General features: G+C 35.8%; 1 protein-coding gene across 1 annotated transcript in view; it reads right to left on the bottom strand.

The window, feature by feature from the left end:
• TMEM131 (transmembrane protein 131) overlaps positions 1 to 21,978 on the bottom strand; it is a 93,695-nt gene that overhangs the window by 20,659 nt on the left and 51,058 nt on the right. Inside the window, 18 exon segments of the mRNA XM_066176549.1 lie at positions 1,148 to 1,299; positions 2,199 to 2,265; positions 2,644 to 2,753; positions 2,844 to 2,982; positions 4,493 to 4,610; positions 4,714 to 4,789; positions 4,943 to 5,095; positions 8,195 to 8,281; positions 9,618 to 9,722; positions 10,160 to 10,294; positions 10,381 to 10,491; positions 10,775 to 10,945; positions 11,047 to 11,200; positions 11,921 to 12,029; positions 13,861 to 13,969; positions 19,168 to 19,229; positions 20,135 to 20,191; positions 20,335 to 20,485. Of these exon segments, the coding sequence (XP_066032646.1) occupies positions 1,148 to 1,299; positions 2,199 to 2,265; positions 2,644 to 2,753; positions 2,844 to 2,982; positions 4,493 to 4,610; positions 4,714 to 4,789; positions 4,943 to 5,095; positions 8,195 to 8,281; positions 9,618 to 9,722; positions 10,160 to 10,294; positions 10,381 to 10,491; positions 10,775 to 10,945; positions 11,047 to 11,200; positions 11,921 to 12,029; positions 13,861 to 13,969; positions 19,168 to 19,229; positions 20,135 to 20,191; positions 20,335 to 20,485 (2,066 nt within the window).

Here is a 21,978-nt window from a genome sequence, read left to right as displayed (position 1 = left end):
TAATTCCCCACATTATGGAAGTAAACAGCAGGGGTCTCAAAGGTAATGTTTGCAAGACAAAACTCTAAGAAATCACAAAGTAACATACCAATACAAACCCCAGTGAAATAATAGTTAAAATCTGTATCTCTTACTGAGGCATCACACCTGCTACAAAAATGAATTCAATGCTCTTTATTAGAAAGACTGAACTTGCATCTTGGCTAGATCTTGCAAAGGGCATCTCTAACCAAAGACAATTCTTTCAAGACAGTGTAGGATGTATTTCAGAAATCAAGTCTCCATGTAGTGGTGGATGAGAGGCTGAACATGACCCAGCCATGGACACTCCCAGCCCAGAACGCCAAACATGTCCTGGGCTGTACCAAATGCAGCACGGCCAGCAGGGCCAGGGAGGGGATCCTGCCCCTCTGCTCTGCTCAGCTGACACCCCACCAGGAGTGCTGCACCCAGCTCTGGGGGCCCCAGCACTGAAAGGGCACAGGCCTGTTGGAGCAAGTCCAGACAAGAGGCAGCAAGATGACCGAGGGATGGAGCACTTCTGCTATGAGGAGAGGCTGAGAGAATTGGGGTCATTCAGCCTAGAAAAGAGAAGGTTTCCTGGTGACCATACAAGAGCTCCAGTGCTTGAAGGGAGTCCATAAAAAAGACAGGGAGTGACAGGTAAAGGAGTGATGATTTTAAAAACAAAAACAGGGTGGATTCAGATTAGATATAAGGAAAAAATCATTTTTACAATGAGACTACTGAAACGCTGGAGCAGATTGGCCAGAGAGCTGGTAGATGCCCCATCCCTGGAAACATTCAAGATCAGGTTTGACAGGGCTTTGAGAAACTTGAAGATGTCCCTGGTCATTGCAAGGGGGTTGGATTCATGACTTTAAAGGCCCCTTCCAAACCAAGCCCTTCTGTGATTCTGTGGTAAGTATAACAGTGGCTTATATATTATTGAATATATACTGAATACAGTTAAAATACTCTAGGACATCTCACAATTATATTTACATTAAATCTTTCTGCAGACATATAGGATTCTAAATTATTCTTGTAAAAGCAATAGTTTCTTGACAACTGATCACAAGCATAATCTCATATATAAATAGAAAAACAGAAAAACTCACACTTATTTCAGAACTCTCTCTCTTACCTGATAACAATCAACGATGAAACAGTTTTATTAAGAACTGGAGTGAACTTTACTTTGACAGACTTTCTCTCACCAGGTTTTAACATTAGACTTAAAATGGAATGACGAGCCAGGCCCTTTGTAAGTCCCACAGTGGTCTGTAGTGGTTGCACCTTAAGAAGGTAGGGAAAAAAAAGCAACACTTTAAAAAATAGGACATATTTACATGTATTTGATAGAAATTGTATCATTTTAGCTAGAAAATTTGTCTTGTCCTAAAAAAGGATATTACTCAATGACATAATCTGGTTTTCTTAACTAGAAACTCTGATAGCACAAGAATTTACCTACTTATTAGTAAACTGCTCATGTTAATAGAGAAGCAGAACAACACAACAAAACAGAACTGAGCTAAACTGCGCCCATGTAGATTCATGAAGTTCTTGTGGAAGAAAGAGATCAGAAGTTGTTACATATATATTTTGAACACTAAATTAGTATCAAGGCATTATGGAATATTTTTTCTCCTCAAAATTTTCTATTGTTGAGAAAACAAAATAGAAGAACTACTCAAACAAGTGTATTTTGCTAAGTTTGCCATTTGTCTTGAGACACTGAATAAGCATCAGATGGTAAATCTAAAACAAGCTGAAAATGGAGGGGAAAAGTCAAATAAAAAAAGGAGTGCTTAGGATGTGGCATGCTCTATATGAAAAAGCACACACTTAAAAGTAGTCCACAGTTCTCAAATCACTTTAAAGAACCAACAAAGCAATGGAATAATCAAGTTTTTGCTAATTTTAGAACTAGTAACCACTATGCCGAAGAAAATCCTGTCAGTAAGAGAATGAGAAAATGCAGATTTCCTGTAGGCATACAGAAAAAGTGACACTTTATTAGTTACATTTGAAGAAATATTTCTTTTCCCAATTTCCTGATATCCAACAGATATTACATTTATTTTTCATTTTCCACATGAATACCTATACTTGAAGACATGTATGACATAATTCTTATTAAAACATTACAATACTTGAATTCAAAATTATCAAGAATGTATTGAAATACTTACACAATTTCTGAAGACCTGGAACTCTAGAGTCCTCTGATTGAAATTAGTTGGTTTACTCAAATTAAACCTGAAATGAAAATGCAATTTTTTTCTTTCTCACAGATCAGGGAAGGTAATGACATACTTGCATTTATGGATTTTAGCACAAATGAAGTATCTATCGTAACCCAATACACAGCTGAAAGCATCACTTGATTTTATTTTTTGTTATTTCCCCCCTGTTGTACATCAAGTTAAGGAAGAAATGTAAACACATTTTAGCTCAGTGAAAAATACAAATGTGTGCTCAGTGGCAACAGATTCAGTTCTCAACTGGCCTAATGACTCAAATTTTAGAGGCCAATACGAACTACCAACACAACTGCCATATCACACATTCATTCCTTGTAAAATGCATTTTTTCTGCTGAGTGAGAACACCCCAAGGATTCCACAACAACACTTACCGTTCTAACAGCTTATCAACAAAAGTGGATGGGTTAGAATACAGAGCTACTGGAAGAAACTGAATATACACAGGAGCATCAGCTGGATTTTCTAGAAAAATTTCTTCTTCCTATTCAAAAAGAATTTTTTATAAGTATACATTACCATTAATGCAATTACAAACACCTGTTAAAATGACACTATCACTAAAATAACTTACTGATGAGCTGTTTGTGTTGGTAAGAGGGAAGTTTAGATGGCGTGGTGAACTAAGGATGGAAGGCCAGGACATTTCTGCTGTAATTTTCAACCGAACATCCTTTTGAAGATCTGCGTCTACTTCAAATACAGCATTCAGTCTGGAGAAACAGTTATAAAACACACTTTTACATTTTGTAGAAACAAATTTTGAGAATATAACTGAGATTCAGATCAGTAAGAAAAATAACTCAAAATGTATTTGATGATTTGCAAAGGCACAATTAGTAGAAAGGAAAAACTCCAATACAGCATCCACAATCCAGAAAATGTATTTTGCCTGAATATGTACAATAAATCAGCACATCTACCCTAAATGCAATGGATACACAGATTGTGTACTTGCACACCTGTCTAATAAACCTAAAGCAAATCTGAACAAGTCATACTTGGTGCTAGCCACTATTTCCATCAGTTAATGAAGTTCTTTGCTATTAAACAACCTCCACAATAGACTTGGGTCCCCTTCTCCTACAAGCTCTCCAGCATGAACTGAAACTAAACTAAAAGTACTGAGTTCTCCAGTCAGCAAAACAGATGAAATACTAGGCTTCAAACCCAGAGAAATATTTTGGAGAAACTCCAAATGTCCAAGTCACAACCCCTCTGTCTTCAGAAGTTGTCTCTCCTTTCCCTGAATAATCCCGTGGACAGCTGGTTAACCATAACTCTCTTTAAAAGTATTATACACTTTAAAATATATTGTAACAAATAATATTAAAGCATTGTATAGTCAAGCTAGAACTACTCCTTATTCAGAACTAATATTTAGCAGCATTCTCCTTTACTGTTCTCTCACTGTAGGGGATAGAACATTCTAGAAAGCTACTAGTATGGCTATAAAGGATTCTGTTTAGATCAAATTTTCTCAGGAGTTAATAATATAACACCATTATAACACAGAAGTGATAAAGGGGGAATGCTTTTGTTATTCTATTTAGTTGCATACAGACGTTTTGTTTCTTCACATACATTTTTGAAAGGGTAATCTGGATGCTCTCAACACAAAAGACACACACACTTGCTGTTTATGTTAACTTGTGTCTCTTGGAGATTAAATCAACTTTATGTACGAGAAGGCAGATGTTTAGAAGATATGTAGCAGTCTACGGAGTTTAACTTTTTAAAATATTAAGTAGCAACCATTAATCTTCTCAAGGTAAAATGCAAGAAAATTTTGTAATTCACTGAAATGAGGAAAAAATCCCAGTATGGTAAGAACAGAAAACCTTATGAAATCTTAGAAGGGATATTGAGAATACTATTTTAAAACAGTTTAAGCAGGGATACTGAAAACCGGTATAATCTGGTTTTGGAAATTTTTGCAGAGTAGAGACTGCCTTGCTGTTAACAATCTTTTTAAGAATTCCAGCAACCCAGTGAACAGTAACTTTCAGTGTTTTCTTTAATTTGAGCAAGTTATTACTGTTTTTTTAACTTTTAAAATGCTCTCTTTAAAGGTTTTGCAAAGAAGGCCAAGCAATTCCTTCTTGGCCTCCTCTCAAAGATCACAGTAATATTAAGAAGCTTTGTATTCTATCAGAGCACACATATCACAGAATTATTACTGACTTAAGGCCTGAGCAAACAACAGGAATAAAATACGCTTACCTATGGCTTGAGTTCTCTTTTATTTCTGTCCATTCTTTGAATAAATTCTCATGCAAATCCCAGTCAGAATCCCATGCATCTTCTTGCATTGCTATGCTGTGCTGAACTTTAGATTCCGCTGTAAGAAATGTGTTCTTATAAATCTTCGAGTAAAATCATTACTTAAGGCAAAAATAAAACTTATTCTAAATGATTTTATTTATAAAATTTTATTCACTTACATTTAGATAGAAAAGGCAATCCTACATAACAATGATCTCCACACTGTAAACCAGGATCAAAATAAATATTTGCAATCTGCAAAACATGTAAGAGCTGATCAATAAAACAGCACAGTAAATCTAATGACCAAGGGAAAAAGAAGGAAGATTTCTGTTGAACACAGAAACCTAACATATGCTACACAGAAAAGAGAACTTATAAGCATTTAGAAATAAGACATAAACAAACCTTTGATTTTTTTCCTGGCTCTAAATCTTCTTTATTACTTCTTAACCTCTTATAATAAAACCTTACATCTTCTGACAGGGACCGTATGTGTTGTATTTTCACTTTCTGAGAAAAGGAGTTCATAATGTTCAGGCTCTGGTGAACTACTTTCCCCTAAAGAAAATAAAAGGAAAAAAGTCTGCAGGATATGCATTTTTCCCTAACATATGTATCTATTTATGCAGGCTGGCAAAGACCACAGCACTGCTGAAATGTTAAATTGAGATTTTAACTACGCTATCCTAAAGAAATGCCATTTGCAACACTTCAAGATAGTAAGTTTCTGTGAAGTTGTATTTTTTCCTCCATCTGCTTCCAAACACAGTTCATCCTTCTCTGAAAATTAAGAACACCTGAAGTATCTTGGAAGAGCTAGGATAACTAGACCTCTTCTTAATCAAATCATGACAAGAAAAAGTATCAGAAGAGGAAAGTAAAGAGAAAACTTCAGTTTGTTGAGCCTCCTATTACTAAAGGGAAACAATCTTTTTGTAAAAGATCACTGCTAGCAATTAGAAATAGTAATTAATTTCTCTTAATTAGAAATAATCTGAAAGGAAGAGTAAAGGAAGCTACAATTACAAAAACTACAGATGACAGAGGGCTTTTAAAACCCTCGTTCCTGGTCTCAAATGCAATTAAGACACCACACACCAAAACTACATTTAAGAAGAAAAGACGAAGTTTTGTCCCCACATCTTTACAGCCTGCTTCCTTTTCTGAGTCAAATGTTGTTTTACCTTTTAAGCACAGAAAACGTTGTTTGTCATGATCAAAAATCCTTACAATGCTCAAGCTCTATCTTCACCTCAGTTGTAAATCAGTGATTCTGTGGTCATGTTTTACACCTTACCTCAACACCCAACCCTGATATGTATAGAGGAAACAAATAATAGAAAAAAAGCAGAAGAAAAGCACAGCTCAGGATTGGTGGGGAGACTTCAGATTTACATTAAAAAAAAAAAAATCCGTACAAGCAAATATAAATACCCAAGACAATCTTTAATTAACGTGTTTTTCTTGCTCCCCTTAAATCAATACTTTAGACTTAAAAAAAAAAATTCTCTAAGTTTAAGTGGAGACATGGGAGAGGTCTTTTGCAGGCTCAAAATTTGACTATGGCCTGAGGAAACAGTCACGTATTGCAACAATCTCAATAGTATTAATTTCAGAGGGAAAGAAACGGTAAGAATAAATCGTTAACAGTACAGTCCTGTTCAACTGAATTAGGAGGTATGTCTGAGCTTCATCTATGGATTCCTATGAGCAACCAACTGCCACCAACGGGACAAGATACAGGTTTGTTAAAGTGTCTAGAATAAATAAATAGCACTTTACTAAGACCTTTACATAGCATTTAGACATGAAACAACAGACAAGGGAAAAAAACTGTTCAACAGTAATAAGAGAAACAACAATGCCATTTAGCATAGAGGTCCTCAAAGATGAGCTTTGATCTGGGAAGAGCTGAGAGGTGGCACTGTGAGGTAAGGATGACACTATGAAGCAGAAGTCAACACAGCTAAGATTTGTTTAAATCAAGACACTGACCTTTACAAGGCCTGTATACACTGTCAGTGTATTGCTGACAACCTTCAACAGAATACCAGAAATCACACTTAGGTACAAATACACTAAAATTATAAACAGACAGACAGCTCTGGGAACCAGGCAGCTGCAGCAGAATTACATCCTAAGTATGAACTGAAAAGCATGTGTTACTAAAATAGTAGCACCTAGTTATTCCTGGATGGTGTAGCTGTCAAGTTTCTCTACCAAACACTGAAACAAAAAGAACTGATGCTATTTTAGGCTTATTTTCATAAGTAATAGAAACATTACAGAAGAACTAAATGCAAGAGTAGCATGAATTCAGTGAGCATAAGTTTAGTTTGAAATGAATCCAAGAAAAAGTAAAAGTATGTCTGCTGTTAATGTTCTCAAATTTAAAAAGAGCTAAATGCTCAACTAATGGAAGTAGTAAGTGAAGGTGACTGCTCTGAAAAACTTGGGGCTTGAACACAATAAGTAGTCCATAATCTTGTCAAAGGTGATAATTACATCTGAATCTATACTACCAAAGATCCCCTGAATGAATAATTGTCTGACAACATTACTAGAAAAGGCTTGAAGACAATAAAAATCACAGTAATCTAGGGAAGAGAAAGAATAATGACAGCAAGGAAGCTATGTCTGAGAAACACAGGTGCTATGTAAAGTAGTATCTACCAAAACAAAATAAAACAAAAGGAAAAACAGAAAGAACAACGCAACAACCCCCCAAATCAAAACAAACAATCCCCTGAAATTGTAAAACGCAAATAAAAAAAATCACAACCAACCAACCAACCGAACAGAGCCCCCCCCCCCCTCCCCCCCCCCATGAAAAAAAAATCAAGCTGACAAGACTGTGGGCTTATTACTATGAAATACTGAGAAGTTCTTCAGCCATTACACCTGGAACAAACCCAAAGGAGATTAAAAAAATATTACTTCTTTATGGTCCAACATGGTACAAAATATTTTAATGTGACACTCAAAAGGGACATTCTTCACAGGAATTCTTCTTCATAATAGTAATGATAATAGTAATTTCTAGTAGATTCAGAGACAGAATACAGAAACTGCTTTATCTCCAGTGAATGAAAGGGAAGTGGATCTTTAAGTTGTTTTAACTTATCAAAAGCTTATGAAGCAGTTCATAATGAAGTTCTAGATGTGGCACTCAGTGTAGTAAGTATCCACATAATGGTGAGGCTATATAGTAAGAAAAAAAAATTGACCCTAAAGATAAAATCAACTAGTGATCTTTGCAACTGTAGGCATGACTGTTTGACCTCGAGAGCAGCAAAAGACTTCAGAAGAATTTGTGACATAGGAGGTCAGAAGGAAGACAGAACATGTGGCAATTGCAGCACACATTCACTGAAGTCCTGCTGACTGACCTATCTTCCTCTGATGAGATTTATCCCATTACATAAGTATTCCAAGATCCCATTCAAGTGGGCTGTTGAGGAGGTATAGGAACAACTCATGCTTGGAACACGTGGTGGAAAAACCCCCAAAAAACCCCAAAATAATGACAAACTGAACATAACAGCTCAATCTCACCAGCAATTTGACACAGAATTCAGGACAGTGGTCTCCATTGAAAAGGGCATATGAATAAAAAAACCCAGCAAATAAACATTTAATCCTCCCCAATTACCTTACCGGAAAAGAAGGTGGAAGCAAAACATGTTTTGGGGAGCAGGTCAATGAGCCCACAGCAATCACGGCCTTTACTGGTATAGTTAAAATCTGGACAAAAAAAAAAAAACACAACAAAAACAAACCAAGAAAAATTTTGAATAAAACTCCATGCATTTCCAGCCTTTAAATGCCTCTTCCACTTAGGAATTGCATAGAATAACAAAACCCTGAAATTCTACAATTAATGTAGTCTAGGATTATACAGACACTTAAAACATGGAGACATGAATTAAGGTTTCAACCCATCTTCATATTCTGAACAGTCACTCCATACTGTCAGGAAGCACTCCTTTACTGAGCCATCCTCAGTTCTCTTCTACATGGAAGAGAAAAGCATGCTGAAAACACAAGTTCCCCAGTGGGGTATTATATAAGTCTCATTTGAATGTGTCTTGCTTTGTTGGAAAACAGAAGGGTAACATCTTTAAAGTAAATGAGGAAAGAAGATACACCCAACTTCTTAAAACATCGTGTTATTGTAATACCTGGAGACACACATAGAAGAGGTAGTGTGGAAGGGATGGCAATGAGATTCAAGAACCAATACAAGTAGAATAGCTTGTAACAAGCAAGAAAATAAAATGCTTCGGAATCTGTAACTGAAGTGTCACATACATGTGTGGATATACTAAAAAAGCTTAAAAATCTCTGATAACTGGCAGAAATTGGGAATTTCCTACTTTCTGTAGCACCATCAGAAGCACACAATCAGTGATATAATTTACTGACTTCATAAGCACAGAGTCACATTTGGGTTTTTTTTCCATACATCACAGAAAGATATGAAATACAGATTGCACTGTTTATTAGACTGTCTCCTGCAAAAACAAGGCATATGAAGTTGAGGCAACTGGTTGTTCCCTTCCATAATAGTCAGTGTGAAGATTCTGTTTCAGCAACTGCCAGCAAACTGTGGCGAACTGCAGTATGGTTTAGTGGGCATGGTGGTATCCAGTCTTTTCAAACCTTAATGATTCTCTGACTCTCCAAAACAGCTTGCACACTGTGTTTTGACAAAAAAGGCTGATATTACAGCTCAGTTGCAGTAACTGATATTGTATGAAAGCACACTGTCAGGGGACGATACACCCCAAGATCCACGCATTGATGCTTTGAGGATATGTCATGTCACTGAAGAACTCAAACTGCAAAGCATTAGGTCAGATTTAAATGGATATATCTGAAAGCTGGACAAAAATCATAATAAAAGCGTAAGCAGCATTCCTGCAGTGTGATGCAGGGTTAACTTGCAAAGATAACCTCATCTCTAGAGTTCCCTTCCTAACTCAACTTCTCCCTCATGCTACAGTCTATCCACTAATACAACACTTAAAGACTAAACACATCTTTTAGGCAACACCCATTTATTATACAATAACTATACCTCATAATCTGTCGTGATTTGTACAGCTCCATCATGAATTCCTTCAAGATCCTTTGCTATTAGATTTACTCTGAACACTGCATAATAGCCTGATGCGAGGATCACCTGTAAATGGTAGAAAAGGCCACCGACATATTCCATTAAACAGAAAGAAATTTCACTAAAACCAGACTCAAAATCTATTTAAAACCACTGTCAGTGATAAACAAACAGTTCACCTACAAAAGGGACTAAAACAAAAATTATCTGCTCCTCGTGGTGATAAATTTCCACTCATCCCAGATTAATGATGAGCATCATCCAAGGGTATTGAGATTGGTTAGATTTGGAAAAGGTAAGCTTCAGAAGCAGCAATTTGAATACAATGCTGCTCCTTAAAATAAATTTAGGAAGCCTACAGGCTTTATCATACTCAAGTTCAGACAAAAATTAAGAATTCTTCTCTCTCCTCTGCTAAAATGAAACTGAGGGAAGTTGCAGAGGTTTGTCTCTTTCCTCCATTCTATATCTAGCTTTAAGCAATGGATTCAAAGGTTACTTACTGAAGACTGATCAGATGCAGTAGCATTTTGTAGTTCGTGGTGGTTTGCAATTATTGTTGTTCTGTTTCCCTTTTCAGTTGTTAGAAGTTCTACAGCCAAACCATCCCCTATAATATGCCAACTTTTTATGGCCAGCTTAAAAAGAACAAAAGGTACTGTTTTCAGAAACATCACTGATGAAAATTTTTTAAAAGATAAACTAAAAATAAATGCATTCTCACCTCTATTGGATTGCTGTTGATGACTGCAAATAAAATGCTGGTAGCTTCTGTTGCACTCAATATGCCAAAATCTATAAATCGCTCCTCAGTTTTTGGAGACAGTACAAAGTACTAGAAAGATTGATAAAAGTATTTTAGCATAAGTGAAATATAACGTGTGCTCAAACTCTAAGCTCATTAAAACATACATTAATAACTTTAATACAACACCACCATGACAATCTCAAAATTCTACATTAATAAATTTCCTATGCAAAACTAGAGATTTAAAGGTAACAAAAAAGAATTTTTCAGGAGACACCGAAGTAGAATAAAGAATTAGAGTCATATGAAGTCTGCCTCTAATAAGACAGAAGTTGCCAAAAAAAAAAAAAAAAAAAAGGAAAATACTTACATCTAGAAATCCTGTGTATGCTCGGACAGGTAGGTGAAATTTAGAAGCATTGGTGATAAGCAGGATATTGTTATCTACGTGAACAGATGATGTGGAAGGCATAAAATGAAGTGTAAAAATGTATCTGGATTCATTGGGTGGAATTAAGACTGGTTTACTGAAGTTCTGGACCTAGATCAGTGAATAATGAAGACCAAGGTTACAACTGAACAAAGGGCATCACATTTAAGCATCTACTAACAGGTAAAAGCATTCACTGAAATGGGACTTACTTTAAACATTGGTTTTGCTTCTTCTGGTAACACAACATCATGTATAAGGACTGCAAAACTGAACGTGTTTGTTAGATAGATCAGCCTTTCCACAGAATCAGTAGCACTGTCACGGATGTGAAAGAGTGTGGCAGCATGATCAAATCCTAAATAACTATTAAAAGAAAACAGTGTAAAGAAAATAAAGATTTTCCTCAAAGTGTTTACCTTACACAAAGATTAGAATTTATTATTTCAAACAGCAAAAAACATATATACTCCACTACATGCTGAAACCATATTATCAGCACTACAAGGATGTTAATAACTAAGTAACTCAAATAAGACAAGAAAATATTTAACTCAGAATAATAAGAGAACTAAAATTAAGTGTTGAAGTATTAAGATAATTTTCAAATCACAGGTATTTCTTATAAGCCAAATCATGCATCTGCAGCACAAATATTCTGTTAGGTAAGGTTTAGTTTGTTTCCCTTTAAACAGAACTCTGTTGATAAAACAGCACCTCATTCAAAATGTTTTTAAAGTCAACTTAGCCATAATTTGTAAGTAAGTAACAAAACCCAAGGAAACAATGAGAATTCTTCTGAAATTTTGCTTAAAACCAAAAGTATTTTCTCTACCCTTACTTCATATCGCAATACAATAGCAAATGCAAAAGTAGAAATATTTCCAACATTGCATTTTAAAAATGTCTCATCTGCAGTCTTCAGCTGCTCTGAGAAACAACACACTAAGGTCAATTTTAACTCAAGCCTAGAAACCAGCTTTTGAATGGCTAAGACCACCTCAACCATTTGTTTAAAAACAGGAATATTCCTTTCTGATTTAGAGCATTTAGTTTTTGAACTATGTTCAGTTACTGGAAGCTTACCCATCCAACACTTCTGCTTGATATGGTATTTCAAGTTTGGAATAGCTCTTCTCTTTTGCTTTAACAGTTATTTTCCCAGAAGACTGTGACGCTTTTTTTGCTTTTGATGCTGTACACACAAGAATATGAGAAGTTTGTTAAAGCCGACAAAAATTGATCCATTAAGTTAGATTGGAATGAGTAGAAGAATAAAACCACAGAGCTAGCCCAGAAATTAATTATCCTGGAAGGACAAAAGTGGAGCTTAAGGAAATTTCAATAAGCAAACTGACATGGTGTAAAGTCTATGAAACAAGAGAACCCAATTCAGAATTCTTCCCATTTAACACCAGTTAAGATGACCTGCCTGACTTAGTAAGCTTTTCTACAATAGGGAAGCCTGATTGTTGCTGTCATATACATAGCTTGAACATGTCCAAAGGATAATTTGGATCCCAGATGACTTGAACTCTCCACTAGGAGAGCTGGAATAAAACTAACCCTCCCCTAACAGAAGAGAAGCCTGAGACTGCTGGGCCCCTCACTTAGAACTATCAGTTGAGAGGAACTTTGGGCCAGAAATATAAAGACTTCTTAATAATGAAGAAATGAAAGACAAGCTAAATGTTGTAAAAAGAGAAGTACAATCCACCTAAGAACCCAAACTACACAAGCACCAAGAGTGATTGCTCACAAGTCTGCTCCAAGATCACAGAACAAGCAATGTTAGCCTGGTAGCAATAATGCAGAAACAAAATCAAGGTATTCAAGCACTAATTAAGAGGTCACCAAGCCCCTAAAGCCCCTGCATGTAATTAGGACAGCTGAAACTGCAAATATTTAGGGCTGGCTGTTTCAGTGATAAGACCTCATCAATTCCTTAAACACATTAAGCAGCTTAACTGGGTATTTTTCCCAGGAACCACCATTTCTTCTAAGATGTACCATATGTTAGCCAGTAGGTCTTCATATAACAATTCCCATCAGCTTCAAAATCTGAATGCATTATCACCTCAGGTTGACAGAATTCCTCTCTTTCAGAATTTATAAGCTAAAACATACTTCATTTGTTTTAGAAACCATGAGCTATTAAATTTCTAAAGTGCTAATCCATAAATGATAATAAAAATTAATCCACTCCTCTTTATCCATGCAACTTCTAAAATTCTGTCTATCACAACTACTGCATGTATAAGATTCCATTTTTAAGCAATCCAGGCAGAAAGACTTACAGCACCAACTAGAATTTTAAAGCAGTACCATCTGAATAGTCATCACCATTCTAACAGCTGATGAAAATCTCTACAAAAACAGAGCTACCTTTCTACAAAATGTCAGCATAGGATTTAAAGTCACACTGTGTAGGGGAAAAATCACACAATACCAGGTTGGAAGCAGACCTCAAGGACCACTCAGTCCAACCTTTTTGGCAGAAGCACAATTTAAACAAGATGTCTCAGCACCCAGGCCAGGTTGATCTTAAGTGCCCAACGCTGCAGAATCCACCCCTTCTTGGGGAGGTTTTTTCAATGGCTGATTGCTTTCATAGTGAAAATTTTTCTTCTTGTGTCTACCTGAAATTTCCCCAGGAGTAACTTGTATGTTTTACCTTGTTTATTAGGATTTCTCAAAAACAAATGTCTGTTTACTATAAAAAATGTATTTAAATAGTCAGTGCCTTAACATAAGAATACAACTGTGTTTATTAGAAAAATTAAGAATACCTTCTCTTCTTATCTGTATTTACCAGTCTAAGATACTTGTTGATCATGAACAAAGACAATCCTTTCAGAAATAACTGATGTTCAGAAGAACTGTAAGCCCTTTCCAAGTAGGAATATCCCTTTTTCTTCTCAAAATTACAAACAGTGTTTTGTTAAGAGAGCGAAAATAACCAGTGAAATTTCAGTAAGTTTTCAGAAGCACTTGACAAGTTCTAAGAAGAGAGGAGCAGTACTTACCATCAAAGCTAATGCTTGCAACTTTGGTATATTTACTTTCAGAGGCTTTTAACGTAACGGGCTTGAAATGTACTGTTATAGCTTCGTTCTGTGGTGTAGGTCTAACACTCTGCAAACAACCAAAATATGAAGCAGCTGTAAATTTATCATTGCTAACATGCAGTGAAGCCTTCATGTGTCTTTCACAGTGATAAAACTGCAAAAAGTTTTGGCCAAGCTCTCACAGGTCTGTCTTTTCTATAGCAAAGCAGCATTACAAGTGGTTTTAGAATTTTTCTTTTAGGTTCTACAAATTACTCAGTCAATATACAGGAAAGTGAGTAACAGTGAGTTCTCCTTGGGGATGTTGAATTAAGTGGCATTATGGCCAGACACATATTAATCAAATAGAAAATAAACCTTAATTAAAGTAAGATTTAATTTTTATTCTTAATGCTGCAGGGCTACAATAGCTAGGCTATTTGTTTCTGGTGCCCTCACTAACAAAGCTGTTAACTGACTTGTGCAGCTACCAGAGAGGATAGACATCTCTTGTGTCTAATCCCATGCTAAGTCTGCAGAGAAAAAATATAACTAACTGTATAGAGAAACAGTTGGTAGATCTGTGATGACACTCTTTCTACACTAACACTTTACAAGGTCACCTGTGGATTACTGTTTTAAACTAAAGGAAAAAAAGGGCATTACTGGAAGAGCTGTTGTGTCAGTTATCGGCCAGAGCTGATTTGTAGAGGGACTCATTGCTGTGCAGCAGGATAAGGGATTCCATGTCATCTGAAGACTCTATAAAGATTGCTAGCAAACTCTCTAAATTCCAAGGAGCAACTGGGCATGAAATATTTAAATGCTCTTATTCTTGTTTTGCTTAAAATTAGGATGGCTGCCATGATTCTTCCTCCCCAGCTGGCTTCTCCTGCTTTAAGAACAGCTCAGCTGCTCACACAGCAGCTGTTAAGCCACAGCAAATTACAGGATGCTGAATTAAGGAAACTGAAATGAGTGCTGCCTTACCTTCTGCTGGGCTGCAGAGGTTTAGCACCTGCCTAATAAGCAGCTGAGCCTTTCTTGGTCAGGGAGGAGCAAGGCAGACAGCTAGTTGTACAAACCAATTACAGTTCTTCCAAGCCAAGCTGCCCTTGGTTGCAAATTAAAGCCATGAAAGGGTGCATAAATAACTATGTTCTGCAGACCACATGATCCTTAGTGGGAACAAGCAGCACTACTCCTGCAGCTAATGAATAATCTCCATTAACTCAAACAGAAGTTTTGTATTTTGGATTTATAGCACTGACCTTTGTCCACCGCCATGTCTGCACACATGGGGTGCAGGTATTTGGTATTTCTCTTCATGAGCCAATTATTAACTATTTCTATTTTCTTCTAATGAGATCCACACTACAAAACTGAAATCTTGACACATCTTTTAAAAAAACCCTCTTAAAGCAGATGAAACCAAAGCTGTGATAGAGTTCACAACTTCTGGATGACAGAGATGGTGAACACTTTTAGAAGCTCTTTTCTGGCAAAATGCTTTCTTTAATTACTCATTTGAAATAATGCTGATTTCATTTAGTAAATCAAATTGGAAATATTCAAAAGGACAGCGTGTTACCAGAAAAATGGCAGGTTTCAGAGGTGCATCTCTTCAACCACAAGAGTAACAAACCTACATGTGTTTACTCTAAATGTCTACACCTGGTGAATTTAGTTAAGGAAGGAATTTACACTGTTTGTTGAAAATTTCTGAACTACATAATGCACATTTCCCATGTGTTGCTTGATTACATGCTCTAAAGGGAAATACAGAATTAAGACAACTAAGGAAAAAACAAACATCCTTAAGAATCCCTTCAACATCACTTTCCTCAAATTTCAACCTATTTCAAATAAAGTTCAAGTAAAACCTGTCCTGAAATATGCATTAAAAATCATCAAATAAGGACAGGTCCTGATAATACATACAAAACAAGTTCCATCGAGAACATAATACCACCAATTTTCTCAGAAAATTTCCTAACAGCAACTTCTGTAGGGAAGAATAATTTTAAATAGACATACTTCAGTAGCACATGGCTCTCTCACAGAATGACCCACTCAAGATTCCTGCCCCTGCTGTGTGAAGACACATTCAATATTTAGCATAGCTGCAGAAAATTAAGGCCTTCAATGTTCTAAAGGACACAAGGAGGGGCTAAAACTTAGTGCTTTTGCAGGAGTTCTTGAAAAAGATTTTGAAGGTTTAAGGACTCTTGGGCTACATGTATTCTAATAAACTAAAGAGTATGGGTTGGCAGACTGGCACATGTTTGTCTATACTCTTTACCAGGCAGAAGGCTCCTGAACCTAGTTTTGTCTTGCCCACCTAGCATAGACAAAGAAAAAAAAAGCCCTGTGGCTACAGGTGGCAGATTAAAGCTGGTTCCATTTGTATCAGAACCACCTCGGAACAGTTTTATCCCCTTTTACAGACACAACTATCAAAAATTTCTTGGCCTTGTGTTTAAACAGAGAAACACCTAACTAATTAAAGTTCCCTTTCTCCATAAAGAACCATCCAGAATATGGAACAAACTACTACTAAACTGTAATCCTTGATCATATTGAGATGCATGCACCCAAACGTGAAGATGAAAACACAACACAGAAGAAAACTACTTCTTGCTGATTGCTAAGAGAAATTAACCCCTATTCTAAAGCTGGGACAGAACTTAATACTTCCTTGTATAAACACTTTTGTTTTCAAACTGAATACAATTCAGCTTCACTAAGGCTGTCCTGAAGTTCCTGGTTATTCATGCATCAAACAAGATCAGGACCTCAAGTTTTGAAATGTCCCTTTGCTTTTAGCAGTCAAACAGGCCTAAAGTGCCTTAAGAAAACACAAAATTTTCATCAGAGAGAAGGGATAAAACAAAGCGTTCCACAAAGTGTTCATCTACATTTACCAGATTTTTGACAGAACGGCTTAATTGTTGCAGCATGACTAGTTTATCCAGTCATGAAATGAGCACTTTTCTCCTTAATAATGGAACAAACCCTACAAAATGAGAGAGATATTATAAGGAGTTCTAAAACTTGAAAAAGAAAATGATTTGCTCTTATTTTCTTCAACCAGTTTGTTGGACCACAGCATGACTAAGTACTTGAAGGCAGAACAACTACAAGTCTGGCAACAGTATTAGCAGTCTCATACACTGATGACCTGAAGATATTTAGTTCCTCCAGCACTCAGCTTAAACATATGCTAAAGATAGCCTTGGCCTTTTCTTCTGTCTTCTGACATTAAGATGAAATCTGTCACACAGATCTGGCTCACTCCTTTTAAACCCTAGCTCTAAAGGGTCAGAAGTCTATTTGTCAAGCTCTCCTAGAAATACGCTATTCACCAAGTCCCTCCCAAAAATTCTTTACTCTTGCTTTCCACTTTGAAATTCACTAATTGGCACAGCAGCAGAAATTCACACAGTGCTTCAAAAGCTAGAAAGGTTACAAACTTCCAACAAAGCTGTCCCTTAATGAAAAGAACAACTGACATAATGCGCCATGTGATTCACTGAAAAACACATAGTGTCTGGACCTGTGTGGTAGATTTGTCCTTGCAAAAGTGAGTCCCAAAGGCTTTTAAAATGCCAAATCAACTGCTATGATACACAGTAAAAAAAATTATCTGGAAAAGTTTTGTCATTACATGTATAATGGTTATCAAGTGACAGTCTTCCATTTGACTGATTTTCATGGTTTATAGCACATAGTCTGAAGACCACAGATTTAAAAAAAAAAAAATAAAATTGATAGGTTTGGGTCTTTTTTTAAATGGAGGAGTATGAATTAGGCACTACACTATCAGGTATTAGAAGTGATACTGATGGTCTGAAAATATGGTTATTTGTATTGTACTCAACAAGTATAGTACACACTTAAAAAAATTAAAAAAAACCCCAAAACAACAAAACCCCAAGCAGACTGTCAAATCTAAGAAGAAAGACAAACATGCAAATATAGCTAGAAAAATAATTTACTGAATTTACCAATCCTTTCAATGCAAAAGTCATACACAGGTCTTTCAGATTTTTAAAACCTTCTATGGCAGTTGTGCTATAGCTTACAAAGCCATGATTCCTATAGGATCACCTGACCTCATTAATGCAATAAGTATCAGGACCTTAATGAATTAAAAAATTTTTGCACTATACTGTAAGTTTCTCTTGTTTGCAGTATAATGTAAGTTTCTTGTGTTGAAAATTATTAGTGAATAACAGCTTAGCAACCACTGCAATGGTCTATTGTCACTGTGAAAATTTATCTTCATCACTAAGAATGTTTCCTGTTTCTAGTTTAAATTCATCTAGCCTCAGTTTCCAGTATCCTAAGATTTTGCTAGATCTCTACTATTAAAACACTGTTCCTCATAGTTACAGCTTCAAGCTTTATAAACACAGAAATGCTCTCCAAGATCTCAGTAAGGAACCTTTGCCAATCCTTCAGTCATTCTTCTGGCTCCTCTCATTTCTTTTCAACACTTCAACACTTTTTGAAGTGCACTGGGACAAGGTATAGCTAGCTATACAACTAAATCTGGAAAAGAAGGAAGACAGGAAGGGGAGAAGGAAGAAGTGAGAAAAATAGTGGGCAATGAGAAAAATCACACAGGAAAAAGGTATGAATGAACAAAGGCAGACTACCAGACTAGTGCCAAAAATTCTGAAATAAAAACAGAAAGTAGAAAATCCAAATGCTAGAATTCTGAAGCTAGTTGCACTTCACATTCAGCTCCCGTGGTCTTACTGCAAAGGGCCCAAAAGCGTCTGAGGGTTTTTTGTTATTTCAAGCAACGAAACAGATAAGCTCAAGAAAAAAAAAGAGTAATTTTACAGGCAGCTCTTGAAAGCAACTTTTTACTTATCTTAAAAAATTATATTGGGCAACCACTTTATACACTGATGTGTAAATGTGATGTATGTATGATGAAGACAAAGAATCTTACAGACTCTGCATTAATCTCTCAATCACTGAACTACTGAAGTTCAGTAATCAATGAATTACTGTTCTCAAGTGTAAGTTTCTAAAGGTTCAGATATTGCAGGTACAGCCTAAAAAATGCTGTTCAGAGCATTCAAAGGAGGTTATGGCGCAAATTAATTTTACCATGCAGAAAAATTATTTTCTCTGCTATTAAGTTAAATTTTCGGTCACACATCACCTAGCTTCTAATTCTGAACACTACACAGTGAACCTGTGAATGCTCAATTTTTGTGAGAAAAAGTAAATCCAAGTAGAAAGTTTCAAACTGAAAGAAATTAAACTTACTGTAATTGGCACATCTTTTGTTCCTGAATTTAATAAATGCAGATTTAAAATTTTTGGCAGATCTGTTAAAGAACAAAAAACACACCTGTCTATTAGGCTATTTTAACATATGAATCTTAAACAAAGTCATTCACACTAGCTGGTTTCTTACATACTTCCACTGCTCAGTGTTAAAAAATTATACAAACATGACAGAACAGCCAGTCAAAATAGCTAGTCCCAAGAATCTGACACAAACTGCATTTTTTTTTTATTAGTAGGCATAAATGCTTCAGCTTACCACTCATATTTCTAACATATTAAGAGGTGAACAGGCTAAAAATACTACAATCAATGACTGTCAGATGCACCATGTTTAGAAGAAATTACTTTTACTTGAAAATCTTTACCTGTTAAGGAAGAAGCATGGAAAAGCTCTTTAGAAGCTATCTTTTTTTAGTTGAACAAAAGATATATACTGTTTTTGTCAGCAATAAATCCCTCTTGCAGTTTCAAAAAATACCTCTGGTTTACTATGTTCTGATATATACTTTTTTATCACTAAACAGAATTAATGTAAGTGTAAAATATTAAGCCCAAATGTGTTAGAGGCAATTAAAAAAGATCCTGTCATAAAACATTTGACCAAGTTTGCACACCCTCACTTTTCCCTGTGTCTGAAAATCATTGACTTACCCAGAAGTAAAGCAATTTTCACAAGTTCACAAACTAATTGAACTGAAATGCTTTTCAGACTAAGCCATTTGCAACTGTGTAACATTAACCCTACTACTGGACTTACTGCTTGCTTGTACACACTCCAAGCACTCTTGCATCTGTGCACTATTGTAACCTGCTGTTCTAAACTGCTGTTGTCTTTTTAAAAGCATCATTCCACAAGCAACCCTGAACAGTACAAAGGTAACTGGGCTTTCCTCTCCCCACCCTATTCCTGATAAATACTTTGAGAACTGAAGAATGGTTTTACCTTGTGTTCGCAGTGTACCAAAATCTAGCATTTCTGTTGACGAATAGATCCCTGGTGCTTAAAAAAAAAAAAAAAAAGTAACAATTTTCTCATTATACTAACAGTTAATTAATTTGAATAACTGAAAAAAACCACCAACCCAACCAAAACACAAAACAAACCCAAAAAATCAACAAAACCCCAACCACTCTTTCACAAACCTGTTGTAACTTCAACTTCAACAGGCAGAATAATAACTTCTGTGTTGTCTGAGGCATTTGTTTTTATTCTAATGAAGGCTGTATGATTATCTGCTTCTCTTGAAGAAAAGCTGGCTCTCATCACTCCTTTTGTTTCATAGGGAGGTATTTCCTGATAAATAATCAAAGCACATCTATGAGAGCACAGTAACTACAAAAAAAGCTGTCACACCAAATAATTACAACAGAAGCATTGAGTATAATTGTGTTAAGAGAAAAAGCTACAATAGCAGGAAGAGATAGGCTTCATAAAACTAAAATTACCATTAAATTTATAAAGGATAGTTACAGTCATCTAAAATGACACTGATTAAAACTAGGTATACGCAAGAGAAGTTTCATATCCCATTTGATTAAGTTAACGATTCTATGATTTTAAGTTTTATGTATTCAATTTGTGATAAAAAGACAGCAGACTAAGTTAGCAGAATCTGGCAATAAACAAAAGATATTCAGAAAAAATTTTGACAGTAATATCAAATATTAACTTTGCATATTCTAAGTGTTTTTTCTCCAAGGCAGACACAAGCCATACAGTTTCAGCGCTAAACACAAACTGAAACAGTGCATAACTCCACACAGCCAGAAGCTTATGGAGCTCCACGTTTATTAGACACTGTGTAATTTACAGGTAAAAGTCAAAATGAATTTTAGTTTCTGTACCATGCCTATTCTATCAGTTCTAACCCGCATTCAGGGTTTGAAAAACATCTCTGTCTGTATTTTCTGTACAGAGCTGCAGCACAAGACTAACTTCAGCAGTACAGCTGAAATACTAACATCAGATTGTCTTTCTCATCACATTACAGAATGTCTGAGGATTGGATTTTTGGTTGGTTGCTTGGTTTTTGTTTTTAAATAGATGATGAAAACCTTGACCGGAAATTTTCTAAGGCACTATGACTGCAGATGTATTCTTTGAAAACTGTTGAATATCAAAGTAAGAAAATTTCAAGTTCTGTTTTCACAGACCCAACATAATGCAGCCATTCATCAATGTATCAAAGGATGTGATCTGACTCTTCCATATGTGTAGCTAGGGATCCGAAGTTGGTCAGATCAAAAAATACTCCTGCATATGCAGACTACTCCATCCAATCATTCAAGCATTTGGCATCAGAACAATTTTATACAATTATGTATATCCATATGTCAAAGTATCATCACCGTATCTCAAATAATTTCTGCTACTTTGAAGCTTTTTCTAACTGCAGTGCAGCTCTTGACATAACCAATACAATGATGTATCTGTGTGTTTCTTCCTACTGGTTTGATTTCTACAAGCTGCCTTATTGTTTTAAAATACCAATGGTTATATGAAAATGCATACCAGTGGGTATGAAAATGGATGGATAGAGGAAACAAGAGGATTAGTCCTTGCCAGACACTGAAAGCTTTCACATGTGAGTCATCATTACTTTAACTGGCAACCTGGCCAAGAGAAACTGAAAAGCTTCATGCTCTGAAAAACATCCCTCTTGAGTTCTCCTGACAACTAGGAAGGGACCATCTTATTTAGTCAAATTTCATTGCTTCTAAAGTGACAACATATTAGGATATTTATTTCATTTCAATATCTAACACTCAGCATCTGTTCCTAGTGCA

Source organism: Chamaea fasciata, unplaced genomic scaffold (assembly GCF_029207755.1).
Source record: "Chamaea fasciata isolate MVZ Bird 193981 ecotype frontalis unplaced genomic scaffold, bChaFas1.0.hap1 SCAF_2, whole genome shotgun sequence".
Taxonomy (NCBI): Eukaryota; Metazoa; Chordata; class Aves; order Passeriformes; family Sylviidae; genus Chamaea; species Chamaea fasciata.
Note: the sequence above shows the minus strand (reverse complement) of the source record. Positions and strands in the feature narration are given on the sequence as shown.